At 40.3% G+C, this 15,441-nt stretch overlaps 1 protein-coding gene across 1 annotated transcript in view; it reads left to right on the plus strand.

Moving 5' to 3' along the window:
- The window catches only part of SPEF2 (sperm flagellar 2), a 173,060-nt gene that overhangs the window by 131,719 nt on the left and 25,900 nt on the right, over positions 1–15,441 (plus strand). The window contains exons 29-31 of the mRNA XM_059416314.1: positions 1,576–1,704; positions 2,771–2,909; positions 5,705–5,934. Of these exons, the coding sequence (XP_059272297.1) occupies positions 1,576–1,704; positions 2,771–2,909; positions 5,705–5,934 (498 nt within the window). The remainder of the gene's footprint in view (positions 1–1,575; positions 1,705–2,770; positions 2,910–5,704; positions 5,935–15,441) is intronic.

The raw sequence follows: 15,441 nt of genomic DNA on the forward strand, positions 1-15,441 counted from the left end.
AAACATTATGCCCCCTCTGAATGTCTTCACTTGTACATATTTAAGGTGAGTTGAGGCAAGAGAGGAAGAGACAGAAGCACGGGGGCAGAAGTCACTTCACTAAGCAGTTGCTCATGGGACACTTGTTAGGCACCCACTAGAAGAGAAGCGTGCCATGATGGGGGCTAAGGACACGATGGTGAACATTAAGAACGAAAACAAAAACCCAGTCCCTACCCTGATGGGAACTCAGTCTAGCCCCAGAGACAGACATTTGATCCATCATTGCTCTTTAGTGGGAAGGTGCAGGCGACCTTGAGCGCAAGGTCACCTCAGTCCTTCTGAGGAGTGGGGAAACACTTCCCAGCGGGAGTACATTTAAACAGCCCTGAGGAGGAGTAAGAGGAGGAGTTGAGGATGTGGGCATGCCCGGGGTTGAGGGGTGGCACTTGAAGCCAAGAGAAGAAGAGCACCACAAGGAAAAACACACCACTTAGTCCATCTCAGATGGTAAAATTGAAAGACATGAGCAGCATTTGGAGGACATGCTTCAATGTACTTTTAATGGATAAATGGTTGAGTCTAGTCCCTTAATTTTACAGATGATAAAACAGAAATTGAATGAGATTAAGCTCCCTTTCACCTGTAATTTATACATCTACTGTTGCAACTACATTTTTTTAAGTATTTTATCTCTTTATTTGACAGAGAGACAGAGAAAGATCACAAGCAGGCAGAGAGGCAGGAAGCAGGTTCCCCGCTGAGCAGAGTCCAAAGTGGGGATCGATCCCAGGACCCTGAGATCATGACCTGAGCTGAAGGCAGAGGCCAAACCCACTGAGCGACCCAGGCGCCCTGCAACGACATTTTATTACAGTTTCTTTATTTACAGTTATGTCTTCTTCACATGACTTGAACCCCTTGTGGTCAGACCTTCAAGACAGATTTATTGCACTAAGTAGAACTACGTAAAGGGAGCCTGCAGCTAGAATCACACTGCCATTTCTCAAGGATAGATTGTCAGATAAATGCTGACAAATTCTTATTTTCTAATTCTCTTATATAATCATGGAAGTACTTCCAGTTAAGTACTACTGAAAAGATTGTTAAGTAGATTACAGATTCTTGACTGTGAGCCGCATTTCAGCCATCGTGTGGATGTTGTCAGCTGGTCTTTTCTTGATGAGGATCTGGGACGCACTTGGCTAACACTAGTACCTCTGATGGAACAGTACTTCCGTAGCTGGCTAATGGCCTCCGTGCTGTGTTGCAGTTTGCTGACTTCCATCGCCAATCTCTGCACTGCACCTTCCTTGGAGTCTGTAACTGTGTCTGCCGTCCCTGCACACCTCACTTTCCCATGATGCTACACAAAAGGGGCATTTTCACATGTGTCTAGCCTAGATAACACCTGGAGAATTCTCAAGGAAAGATCCATACTTCCCACTCACAGTCAGGACTAGGGTCTGTCCTTTCCAAATCCCAAGAGGTTTGCGGTAGACCCGCACGTGTTGCTTGGTCGACATTTTTGTCCAAGGAGCTGTGCGTCCTCTTGCATGCTGGCTCGCTCCTCCCCAAGTTCCACTGTGCTTTCAGGCAAATCACCACCGATGGCAGAAGTCACACCTGTGACGGTGACAGCAGAGGAGATTGCCCAAATGGAAAAGAGAAAAGAACTGATGCTCAAAATCAAGGAAGAACACCTCGCAGCTCTGCAATTTGAAGGTAGCATTTGGAAAGAACTGAGATGATTCTTTTCAGTGGAAAACAGACCAGTAGGAAAATAGCTTTTGAATGGCTCAAGTTGTGTCAGGGGAACACAGAACAAAGCGATTGAAAAGTACAGCATTTCATTGGTTGTTTTCATTAGGACCACATGAGGGCTAGATTCAGCCGTCCTATAACTGTGTGCTGAGATCTCAGAAAGAGAAAATTTGGGAGGGGGCTAGGAGAACACCAGCAATAATTAACAATCTCAGAGAATAGACACAAAAAGAATATGTCAGAGTCTGTGTGGTTTTACAGGGGTGGTTTTCTATGTGAAGAATAATTGAGGCCTCTCCTTAGGAAAATAAATCCCAATGGAAGCTAACAGTCCCTGAATGTGAGTTCTTGGTAACAGAGGCCCTAGAAGAGCCAGTCCTGGATCCATAATGTTCAAGAGCTTCCTTTTCTATAGGTAGCAGTGATTTTATAAGATATATCCTCCTGGCCCTTCCACTTGTCTTAGAATGCAACTGAAAATGGACGTTGAAAAAAATCAGGAAAATGAGCAAATGAAGCCAGTGGCAGTGGAGGAAGCAGCGAAGAAACATGGGAAATCTATTTCAGAACTAAAATCCACAAACCTTAGTGGGTGCCATGGGCAGCAACAGACCCTGGAATACAGAGCATTTACCCTAGTTTGGCCAGTGCTAAGAAAATACAATGGTGTTGCCATCCTGACGTTCTTTAAGTAGGGAAATATTAAGAGACTTTGTATCTTCCCCCTTTTGAAATTCAGAGATTATCTATTTGTTCTTTCCCACTCCAATTTATCAAAGAACATAATGCTGAAAAGTGTAATAAATGTAAAGCTCAGTTTATAATAGTTTTGGCTTAAATAAATTGTCAAATGACCCTACCATGCATTACCCATTTTTTTCTCAGTGACATAGATTAATTATTACCTATACTCATATATTAAATGTGCACTTACATCTTCACAAACTGAAGCATGATTGGTTTAAAATTGAATTCAGCTGGTGAGAAAATGCATGTATATATAATCCTTCATTTTCTTTTTAAATAGAGATAGCCACACAGTTCCGGCTTGAACTGATAAAGACCAAAGCATTGGCTTTCCTTGAAGATTTAGTAACAAAGGTGGTCGATGTATATAAACTATTGGAAAAGTGGCTTGGTGAGAAGTACTTGAATGAAATGGCCAGGTAATGTACCCCATGGCTTTTCCAAGGCATATATTTTTTTCTTAATTCCTGGAGGTCAAAATTAGCAGGTTTTTAGGCATTTACAACTGTAAATTACATTTGCAAATAGAAATTTTGACCTTTTAGGGAATCACATATGCATTTGTATTGGTTCTTCTCAAACACTAAGTCATGGGTCAAACTGTCCTGTTGCAATGTCCAGTTTTACACATCATTTCTGAGTTTGGTTTTTAGGCTGCTCCATGAGGACCATAGTTTACAAGGTATGTTTATAGGTAATTTTAAAATATTTTTCAGAAGTAAGATTGTGTTTCACATCTTTCTAATGTTAGACTTATTTTTAGTCAGGGCTGATTAATGGGAGACTAACAAGTCCAAAACAACTGCAATGTTTTATCAGTGAGGCTGACTCCCTTGTAAGGGTAATACCCAGTTCCACTTTGCTCTTCGGTTCCAAAGGTTTTTCAGACTTCTCATCTCTAGTGAGGGGCAGAGAGTCTCATTCTCTTAATTCTCCCCTAAAAAGCAGCTCAGCAAAGCAGAAACAGCCCTCAAGTGAGAATCAGGAGACATGATGTTCCAAGAGATGGGAATTCCCTCATTGTCCACAGATGAACACCATGCCTAATCGCTCGGGGCCCCATGGCTTCATTTATAAAAGGAAACACAGCAACCAGGCTATTTCAGAGGTTTCTATTAGATCTAGATTCTGGGAACACTACAGTTTGGAATAAACATTGGCTGGAAATTTAGAAGTTGCTACCTACATAGAATACAAATGGCAAGTATTCTCAGAAATAACTATTGTCTGGAAAATAGTTGTTATGGTTTGTTTTCTATAATCCTTGTCTCATAATGAAAGTTCTGTTGTAAAATCTTCATCCTAGTTTTTTTAATATCTGTTGTGCTATATAATAACTAACACACACACACACACACACCCCTCAGCCTGGTAACCTTACTGCAGTAGGCTTAAAATAATTTTACTACTGGGTAGCCAAGTCTGTTACTCGTTAGCATCCCAGAGCAGTGATGTTCAGTTCTGTTCTCTGTCTGCCACTTACAAATGAAAATGTATTTTCTTAATTCATAGCATTCGCAACTCCCAGTCACGTGACCCTCAAGAGTAAATGCTTCTTATATTTTTTATCAGATGTACTCCAATTTCTCAGATTTATATTCTGTGTATATATCTGACCCCTGAATGTGACTGCAAGAAGTTAAAACCAGGACTGTTCAGGCATGCTTTCTGCTTTGGTTATTGTACAAATTCTCTGGTGATAAAGGGAAAATATAGAGAGAGCTACCAGATCCCTCAGAACTCCAAATCTTGCTTTCCGTTCCCTTGGCATTTTTTAAAAATTTTTTAAAAATGTATTTTCAGCGTAACAGTATTCATTGTTTTTGCATCACACCCAGTGCTCCATGCAATACGTGCCCTCTCCAATACCCACCACCCGGTTCCCCCAACCTCCACCCCCCCCCCCGCCCCCGCCGCCCTTCCCTTGGCATTTTTAAATCTCTTCCCTTCCTGGTAACCTCCACTAGGTGGAGCACACCCATTTTGAGATCCTGGTTGTGGCTCAGTCTTGGTGGGCAGTGGGAGGCCTTCCTCGCTCAAGGGAGCAAAACTTAATTGCTATCCATTCCCTTTCTCCTACACACCCCAGTGCACACACACCACGAGGCACAAACGAGTTAGATAATACGCACTATGTGGGCACTTGCTAGTATAGCATGCTGTTGAATTCTAGGGTTGTCTTTTCAAAGAAAGCAACTAATACTATTTTTTAAAATTTTCAGTCTATAATATATTTCGGTGTTCCTCAGTTACATAAAAGTAGATTAAAAATGGATTTTTCCTTCATGTCCTAACTTTATTGCAAACTAGATACACAGTCCTTCCTGTAATACAGTAATATATTTATTCATGTATAAAACTTCTCTAGCTTTTGAAATGGCCCTTTAATTAGGGCCATAACTATAATTCCCAGTGTAGGTTAAATCCATGCTCTGTGTGATTTCATATTAATAATTATAAGGTATGGAGTTACACGTTACTGGCTTCATGCAAAGATAAGGAAATTCAGGGAGCTTAAATTTAAGTTCCCAAGGACCTATGGCTGTGGAGTGTTCTGGAATGGGAGCTCAGCTTCCAGGGTTCTTTCCACTGCACCTATTATTGCTTATACTACATCATTTAACTAGGAATTATTGCTTGTAAAAATAGAAAGCAATTTAAATGTGTTTATATTATGAGAGTCCATTCTGACTTTGTGTCTTAAATAACATCAAACTCCTCCAGTCAAAGTTAGAGAAAAGTCACTCTTCCAGAAATCCATTATCAAATTTGATTAACTTAATAACTTTTCCTGATTCCAAATAAATGTGTCAATCTAACAGTTGAATTTTACAGATTCTTCTGCCATATAACTTTATTCTGGTGAATACCTAGAATGAAATATATCTCTTGACACAATCGTACTTACACAGTAAAATATGTTCTATTACTAATAAAACCATATTTGATGAAGTCCCTTTTTGTTCAGCTTTGTATACGTATGTGACCATGAGCTTTATAGTGAGCAAATATTTATTTCCAATCTACACTTATTTAATTATACTCTGTCTTTTCACAAAGTGGGTTTGAAGAGAATTGGAATTTGGAAACATGCAGATTGAGTTGTCTACTTTAGCTACACAATGTGTAGACTCTTTGTATATGTCTAGTAATCAAACATTGTTAATCCAGTAGCATTTAGTGGAGATAACCCTTCGCATTTTTCCATTTTCAGTGTGGAAAAATTAACCGAGGTGGCTCGCTTTCACATTGAAACATCTAAAAAAATTCAGAATGAACTCTATTTAAGCCAAGAAGATTTCTTCATTAATGGCGATGTGAAAGTCTTTCCAGACCCTCCTCCCCCAGTGCGCCCCCCACCTGTGGAAAAGGAAGAAAATGGCACCCTGACCATCGAACAGCTTGATAGTCTTCGAGATCAGTTCTTAGATATCGCACCTAAAGGTAGGAAAAATAATTATCATGAAAAAGCACAAAAAAGTTTAAGACTCATCAGGGTAGCAGTCACTTGCTCACAAGTAAAATCAGCCCCCTGGGTTGCATGTCACCAAAATGAGCCCTCACTCTGCTCTAGTTTCTCACACATCTGCTTCATACAACATAGATCTGAGTGAAACAAACAGGAGGAAACGTGACTGATCCTTTGGCAGTGTGGTGGTCTTCATTCCTGGTAATTCTCCTCTTCAGCCCGTCCCTGTCCCTGGCCAAAAAGTTGGTAAACTTGGGTCTGACTCTGGCAGTTGAGAGAGACAGCATTTGGACATATGTCCAGTCTAGGGTTTGGACCGAGACGATGAGTTTGTGTTTCTGTCTCCCCTACTAGTCTGTGGAAGAAGACCAGGGAGTAGAGAACTTCCCTTTTCCCTCAATGCTTCACGACTAAGAATAGAACCAGGGAACCTGTCAACAAAATATTTGCTTAACTGATGAAGGTGTTCACATGTATGTGCACATAATATTTTATGTACATGAATTCTTTATTTCCTCCACATGTTATCATTATGACTCTGTAACATCTGCAAGTGCTTTCTTTAAAAATTCATTCTCTTTCTACTTCCAGATATTCTTCAATGAATTCCATCAATTGATAGCACAAGTAATTCAGACAGATCTTATAGAACTATCATCTCATCTCCATTTTATTGGTCTGGACACTGAGTCACAGAGCAGTTTTTACATATGGTCATATGTCATTCAGGCCTCTTTAGATTCAAAGCTCTTGCCCCTTCTCACTGAACTAAGTCACCTTTCATAATCAGGTTTATTTTCTCTCCCAACATCCATGTATTGGAAAATCATTACTTTTCCCTAGAGAATAGCCAACTGACTTTAATCTAGCACTAACACAATTCCACTTTCATGGTGAATATACTCACTTGCTTTTTTTTTTTTTTTAAGTCAAGTATTTCTATAAATCTCCATTGAATCTCATTAGTCAAAAGGGCATTCCTTATCTAAATCGGAACATCTCCTGGCTAAGCCCAGCAGATGAAACAAGGTGTAACCATGGGCCTCTGGAGGACCCCCTTCCCTGGCACATGTCAGCTCGTCTAACAAGCATGAGCGGACTCCACCTCCAGTACATAAAGGCACACATGACAACTGTTGATGGATACCAGCTCCAGCTGGTGGTATTTGAGCAGGAAGGAAATGCAGCCATCAGCAGGCATCAAAAATGGCAGTTTTATAAAGCCAGCCCATAAAATCCCTTCCATCCGACAGGCAGATTCGATTCTCTTCCCCGCGGTGTGGGGTTCACAAGGCCCTCTTATTACATATTTCCTTCTCGAGAGTTACTTTTGCTCTTCATTATATCTGCACTAATTTTTATGTTTAAAACAAAAAGATAACATATATAAAGATTCTGAATATGAAATACACTTTGATTTAATCCTACACTAGGGTGATGAGAAGGAAATCATCCAAGTAGCAGGTCAAAACTAAAAGCATTTGGGGGCATTTCAGTAGGTGGAAGTGGATTTTGAAAATTATCAACCACTCATAATCCCTTTTAAAAGGGACCTTGGGGGCGCCTGGGTGGCTCAGTGGATTAAGCCACTGCCTTCGGCTCAGGTCATGATCTCAGGGTCCTGGGATCAAGTCCCGTATCGGGCTCTCTGCTCAGCAGGGGGCCTGCTTCCCTCTCTCTCTCTGCCTGCCTCTCTGCCTACTTGTGATCTCTGTCTGTCAAATAAATAAATAAAATCTTTAAAAATAAATAAATAAATAAATAGAAGGGACCTTGGTATTCATGACGACAACCATAATACATTCTTGGATTCAACCTCAAAACCAGAGCCTCCATGTCAACTAAAAGTTTAAAAACAACAAATAGCAGCTGTAAGTTGGCAGACACATGTCTTAGAAGATTAACCTTACAAACCCTTGGGAATAAAGCATGTCAACTGATACATTTGTCTGTTATCTGAATATGGTAGAATGAGTGCAACAGCTTACAAAGTGTGGCGGAAAGAGGAAGGAAGGGGGGAAGAAAGGAGGCAGATAATTATATATTTTTGAAAAAGTAGATGCAATAGGAAAACCACTTGCCCAAGGGACTTAGAGTGTAATTTGAAAAGGCAAGCAAGGAAGAAGAAAATATAAACTTCTATTTAATTTCTTTCTGGAAGAGCATGTGAACTTTATAAAAGTGCTCAGGAATGCAGAGCAAAACAGGATCAGTGCACAGTGAGGTCGGTCAGGGCTCAGGGAAGGTTTGAGGGGATACTACCTTGGAGGGAGGAACTGGAAGAGGAGGGATTGATTGCAGGGATGCAGGGGATATTTCAAGTTGGAGGAACAGCCCCTGGCCAGCATGCAGATTAGAGGCATGGGTGTGGATGTTCTGGGAAATGTCAGGAGGCTGCTTTGCTGCTTCTTCCTCAACCCTAAGAACTTCAGGCAAACAGACGAGGAGGCCTTCTCTAAGGAACCACCACCATCCATCCACCCAAGCTGGAGAATTATCCCAGATTCAAGAATAACCATTGTAATTACTACAAGGTTTACAAGGCTATACAATACTGTGAGAGTGGGGGGTCTTGAGGGCTTATGGGCTATGAGCAATCAGTTTGAATGACTTATGGGCTATGAGCATCAGTTTAAATTCTTTATTATTACCTCAGTTATGCTATGAGCAATCAGTTTAAATTTTTTATTATTAGCTCAGTTATGCTATTGAACACAAGCACACATGCACACACACACATATTCATTGCTTTTTAAGTACGTGTAAAACCATAGCACAGTATCAGGTAGTCTATCAATAAAAAGAATGTTCACTGTTCTTATTCTTGCTAATGTTGTAAAAGGAAGGCAAAATAATTATCATTCCATTTTCTCGCTCCCAGAATCACAGTTCTCTGATGTTTACTTGGAAGTCAGGTTGCAAATGCAGACATTGCCCCTCCCCGAGGAAGTCCAATAATCACCACTCACCCTTTCTCCCTGACTCCTTTAGCTCCCAAGACATCCTCTGACTTTAGTCTTTCTTCCTCGCTCTTTCTTCCTGTTGTCCACTGCCTTAAATGATACACAGCCACCCATCTTTTAAATGAAATCTTTTATCATATTCCTTCTGAGAACTGGAAAATAATCTTCTTTGGCATCTTCCACTGTATTTACCTCAGAACTGTATAATTTTGAAAAGACAAGCTCAGTTGAAGTAATCAGTTTTGAAAGTATGGAGCAACTGGTTGAATGTGGCATATTTCTAAATGTGTGATCCTACAGAACATCTTCCTTGAACTTGAAAACTGCTGTTATTTTTAAGAATGTATATTTATATATTAAGAAATATGAGCAATTTCCATGAACTATTTCATATTTGCCAGTGTAACCTATGGTATCTAAGAGGCAACTCTCATGCTTACTAAAATATGGTGAAATATGATGAACAGATGTGTTTTTCTCTAGGAAAAAGCATATATGTTCACACATAGTCATTATATAACTAGGCCCGCAGGAAGAGTTTTTTAGCAAATTTATAAAGAATGGTCATATCGTGAAGTTCCACTTTGGTAACTCTTAATTATGCTACATAAATAAAATTATTCATGGATATATATATATATATATATATATATGCCAGAAAAGAAAAATAACCTTATGCATGATAATCATACAAGATCATGTGAAATGCAATGAAACCATTTATCACGCCAGCGTTTTTCTTCCCACCCAGCAAAGAGCCACATTTGAGAATCTCAGGAGCAGCTTAAGTTAGAGACAGCCAGTGAATTGGCAAGACATTCTTTCATTGACTGTCCCAGGAATCATTCCCATGACAGTACTCCCAGCACAGAGGGAGATTTAGTGAACATATTCTGAATTCTAATAGCCAGTACTGGCATGGGGTCTGGCTCCATGTGTCTGGCCCCATGCTAGCCTTTCCATGTTGATTCACTTCTTACCCATGGCTGGCTGAGTAAGAAAACCCAGCCATGGGTAAGAAGAATCAGACAGCTCTTTTCAAATCCACCTTTTGTCAAATGATTGTAGTATGTTCTGGGGCAAGTTAATTAGCCTCTCTCAGTCTCAATTTTCTCATCTGGACAATGGGGTATATCAGTAGAGTTGCTATGAGCTTTAAAATAATTTATGTAAAGTGTTTAGGAAGTGTCCGGCACATAGAATTGCAATGTAAGTGTAATATAAGCCATTATAATTTAATTATATAATCAGAGTAATATCATATTATTATATAATATATAACATTATATAATAGTGGTTCAAACTATTCCAATTATTACTAAAAATGTTAGCTCAGTATCCTGAAGGTACACATGGCACAATAGGCATCTATAGCATTACCCTGGAACATTTCCAGAAAAAAAAAAAATTACACCACCTGATAGAATTAAACCATAAGGTATGTGGCCCCCCAAGGGAACATAAACATCCCAAACAAAAACAGTCATTTTGTGTAGCACATTGAGCTCTGGGTAGGAACATCTTGTCTCTAAACACCAAGAGCCAAGCACATCAGGAAGGCAGTCTTTCTCCAGCGGAAGCAATTTGGAGTCTGTTGAAACTAGAACACTTTAGCAATGTTCCTCAGTCCCCACTTAAACCAAAAGAACTCCTTTTCTTTGTAAACGCATCAGTATTCCATGTAATGTCTGTAGAGATTTGGTTCATGGCTATTTTGGCTTCTGCTGAGAGGCTATCCGGGGAGAACACAGTCCAGCAAATTCCGCCTCCTCACTCCTTCTTCAAGAGAGGCAGCATTTAGTTGCTCAAGGCTATGAAATTGTTCTAAAAACTCACAAGGGGCTCCACCTCTGAACCTCTTCCAGAAACCCTTAGGATCAGTGATTGGTCTCAGAGACAGAAGTTACAAACAGAACTCTTGTCTGTGGTGGCTAAACTAGATTATTTGGCTACATGGTTTTTACAAGAATTCAGAGGAGGAAGTAGTTACTGCTGCCTATGTGGGTCAGCACAGGGGTTAACCCAGTAGAGAATTTTCAATGGAACCTTCCAGGAAGAAGAGCTGGGGAAAGCAGGCAAAGGGGAAACTAGAGTAGACGTGGAGATTTTGAAGTTGCATGACATATTTCTTCAAGGAACAGCAAACAGACAGCTGGGGCAGGAGGCAGGAGGTGAGGACCACAGAGAACTTGTGGTCAGATTGTGAAGTCTCAAAGTGGTTTACAAAGGACACGCAGGAAAGGATTATCAAAGGCCTTTAGTGCCAGATGATGTGTGGTGAGTGGATTACAAGGAGGCAGAAACTAAGAGCTCAGGAGATGCTGCTGTGTATCTCTACAGAGCCTCCGCCAACTGAGAGACAGAATTAAGGGCATGGGGGTTGGGGGGAATCATTGGAAATTCTGTGGATCTTTCTAAGCTAGTATCTCTGCGAAAATTGTAGAAATGGGATACTATATATTTGCAGGGAGGTAAGCCCCATGTTGTAATCTGAAACCTGTTTAAATTACTCTGACTTTACACAAATCAAAAAATTCAGAAATATTTCTTAGAAAAGGTATGCTAGAGAAGGATTGGTGTTATTAATAAGAATATGTCTCCAGGTGGTAAACTCTAGGGATTATTGCAAAAAAGGAGTAAGGCCCCTGAATGTCCTGTGGTTCTCTCAGTGGGTGAACTCCTTCCGCTACAGAGATTCAGATCACGGAAATGCAGTAGTAAATCTAGAAGCCTCTTGGACCTGTTAAAACTGTCTGTGGGCAGAGTTTCGTCTGCCTCTTCAGGAAGAAACACATTCTAATGAAGCCAGAGAATTTACATTAGGCAAATGAAAGTATGTGCTCAGAATTCAAGATTATACCTTCTGGAAAATCTGTTCATAAAGCTATAAACATAAAAGCTAGCTAAATCTGTAGTGAAAGTTAAAGTCCTTCCCTTCAGTAACAAGAGACTTCTTTTTCATATATTCATTCCTGTGTTTACCAGCATTGACATGTGGCCAGCAGGCAACAGTCTGGTGCCAAAGGCCTAGAGTGGGAGCTTGAGGACCCAATAGGTAGGGCCCAAAATGAAGGCAGGAGGAACTAGTCACAAGAAGGCCCACTTTAAGCAAAAACAGTGATATTTAGGATTTGGGGGAGAAAAAATACAAAATGGGGCTCTGTTTTAACAGTAACAACTGCAAAGAAAAAAATTATTAAAAAGCAAAATAGAAGCTAGATGCAAATTGGGTAAGAAAAGCAGCAGCAAACTGACTAATGTTGAAGGTTTCCAGGTAAAAGACATTAATAGATATAAGATCATGAAGATCCGTTGGGAATGTTGATTTTCTTAAACATCTGCGAAGTGCTTAGCACTCACTTAGGCATTATTCAGTACACTATCACACCAACATATATTCCACTTCTTCATTAAACTGTAAAATAGGATGATATCATCTAATGATCACTAGAGTCACAGAAGTTGAAGGAGTGAGGTAAATATGTGGTCCAGGCTGCCTGCCTTCAGAAAAACTGTATTTTAGGATGTTTCTTTGTATAATTTTAATTTTTCTGTCTTTCTCTCCAGATGAATATACATATTCCACACTCTGACAAGTAGGTTTCAGAAATTAGATCTTTGGGGAAAAGAAACAGATGAGGCATGAGGCACAGCTCCTTGAAACCACCTAGGACGGGTCTCAAAGCCTGAAGCCCTTTCTGTAAATGAACAGGTTGGCGCGGGTCCTGCCAGAGAAGGAGGGACTGTGGTGGGAAGGAAGAGATGTCTAAGGCGAATCTTGTAGACATGCTGCCGTGCATGTCCTGTTACTCTTTCTTCTCACCACAGGAAGCAAATGTCAGCAAAAAGCAATGTTCCTCTTATGCACAGAGAATCAGATTCTAGAGTGAAGAAGAACATAGCCCCCTTTGTCCTTATGAGAAACCTGTAGTAGTGAGGTAGCTAAACATGGTGGCTATGGAGTCGGACTGGCTGCTAGTGATCCCCAACTCTATCACTTATGAACACAATACATCAGGAAAATTAACTGACCTCTCTGTGCCCTAGGGGTTTTTTTTAATCCATAAAATGACAGATAATTAGTCTATTTTCTTAACTATAAAATGGGGATGATGGATTATGAGGATCTAATGGTATAAGACACTTAAAGCACTCACCACAATGTCTGATGTACTATTTGTAAGCACTCACTGTATTTTTTTCTAGAAATAATGAGCAAGTGTGGGGCACAGAGATTAAGCAAAACAGGGTATATGTTGGTGATTACTGAAAATAACAATATGGAGTTATTTTAAAGGCAGGGATCCTCCAGATGATGTGAACCAAGTCCCTAGAAAGCAGAAAAGGCTGCGGAAGCTTGACCATTACCTTCCAAGGAGGAATGATCAATTTTTGAAAATCTGGCTAAAAAAATACCCTTGGCTTATATATGATGAGATACTAAATCTTATGTTCTGTGGCCTGTGCCGTAAGCATGGAGTGAAGTCAAGGGGAAATCAAGTGAGTTTTTCCTATGGCACTGACAACTTTAGGACAGAATTTCTCAATGCACATCATCTCAGTGAGGCCCATGCCAAAGCTTCACTAATGGAAGCAACAAGTATTTCTCCAATGAACCGTGCCACCACAGAGCTCATGGTGACGACCATGAGTAAAGTCACCCTCGGGAGAGTAGAGAACTTGTTCAGATCATGCCACGCTATCGCCAAGACGGGACGTCCCCTCAAAGACTTCATCTGGATGTGCAAGTTGGATGATATGAAGGGGGTTGATATAGGCCCGGTATTCAGAACTAACAAATCAGCAAGAACCTTTACATATTTTATCGCTGAAGTGGAACGGAGAAATCTAAGAGAGAAACTAGAACAAAGTAAATTCTTCTCTGTCCTCAGTGATGGAATCACAGACAGTTCAACTGGGGAAACTGAACTTGTCTATGTGCAGTTTGCACGTGCAGGAAAAGTGCATTGCCAAATTGTTGGGGTACAGACAGTAGAAAAGAAGGATCCTTTGGCAATAAGAAATGCCATTGAAAAAACTCTAGAGAGAAATCTTCAACTTAAGTTATCGAACCAAGACTGGGCAAAGAAATTGGTTGGTTTTGGAAGTGATGGTGCCCCTGACTCAGAGGGAGAAAACAATGGGGTGGCCCTGTTTTTGAGAGAAATCCAGCCATGTGCGCTGACTGTGTACTGCTTTGCACATCATCTCGAACTATCTTACGAGGCAGTGTTCCAGAGAATTCCCCTATACAACGATGTCAGAAACCTTCTTCACAGCATATACCACTTCTACCACAGTTCCCCTCTTCTCAGGAATTCTCTGATGACCGCTTTCAAAAGCCTTCACCTTCGACCTGTGATGCCTTCTCAAGTAGGGGGCAAGAGGTGGCTTCAAGAATTACAGGCAGCCCTCCAAAACTTTCTCAGGGGATATCCTGCAATAGTCCAGCAACTGCATTTGGTAAGTAATTTTGACATACCATACTATTTTAGTTTTCCAGAGTGACAGGGAATATTTTTATGGAGCAATCTCAAATAATTTTAATAAAGATAAACCAATATTTTATTCCCAATCCATGTTACAGGCAGATGAAGACAGAAGTGACACCAGTCATCAGAAAGCCAAGGAACTCCTACAGTTCCTTCTCCAAGCAGACATTGTTAAATTCATCCATTTCTTAGTGGATGTCATTAATATACTTAGCATTTTTTCCCGTGTCAATCAGAACAGAAATTCTTCCATTGCTGACATATTTGCCACATTAGAGTCAACACTGGAAATGCTCAGAATATATCAAACAAGGTGAGGAATTGGGGAATGATCTGGGGTCTATTGAATGTAGACTGTATGACCGGGGACATTATTTGCCAGGTGCCTTTTCAGTTAATTGTTTATTTGGGTAATTTTTTTTTTTTCCCTCCCCAGACCAGGACCAAAAGAACGTTGGGTAGATTCAGTCACACACTTTCATGGTAACTGCCTGGGAGGAAAGGGAGACATTTCTGATGTAAGAAGCACAGTCTTAACACATCTTATCAAGAGGCTGCAAAGCTGCTTCAGAGATGCCAGCCAGGATGTGGTGAAAGCTACCATGATTGGGAGCTTTAAACTGTGGCCTGCAAAGATAAATCGAGGTACTCTATAATTTCAAGCCTATTGTTCTTTGACCATCTGTAGGTTTCTTTCATATCTGTGACTTTTTCTCTTGTATATCGATGGCAGAATTTGGAGAAAAAGAGGTATCCATCCTCATTGCCCATTATGAACCAGTACTGGAAGCTGCCAATGTGGAAATTGATGAAGTGGACACTGAATGGAGCATGTTGAAATTAGAGATATATGCTAGGTAGGCATAGTTGACATTTATAAATATTTGAATGAAACTTGAGAGTCTCAGTCTTTTATATTTTTCATCCTTCCCCCCACCCAGATTTCAGAACATCCGCAAGTTGACCTGGGATTATGTGAATTCAGTTTACTTACACAAGTATCCAAATATCCTGACATTAGTGGACC

This window comes from Mustela nigripes, chromosome 12, assembly GCF_022355385.1.
Source record: "Mustela nigripes isolate SB6536 chromosome 12, MUSNIG.SB6536, whole genome shotgun sequence".
In the NCBI taxonomy this organism is placed as follows: domain Eukaryota; kingdom Metazoa; phylum Chordata; class Mammalia; order Carnivora; family Mustelidae; genus Mustela; species Mustela nigripes.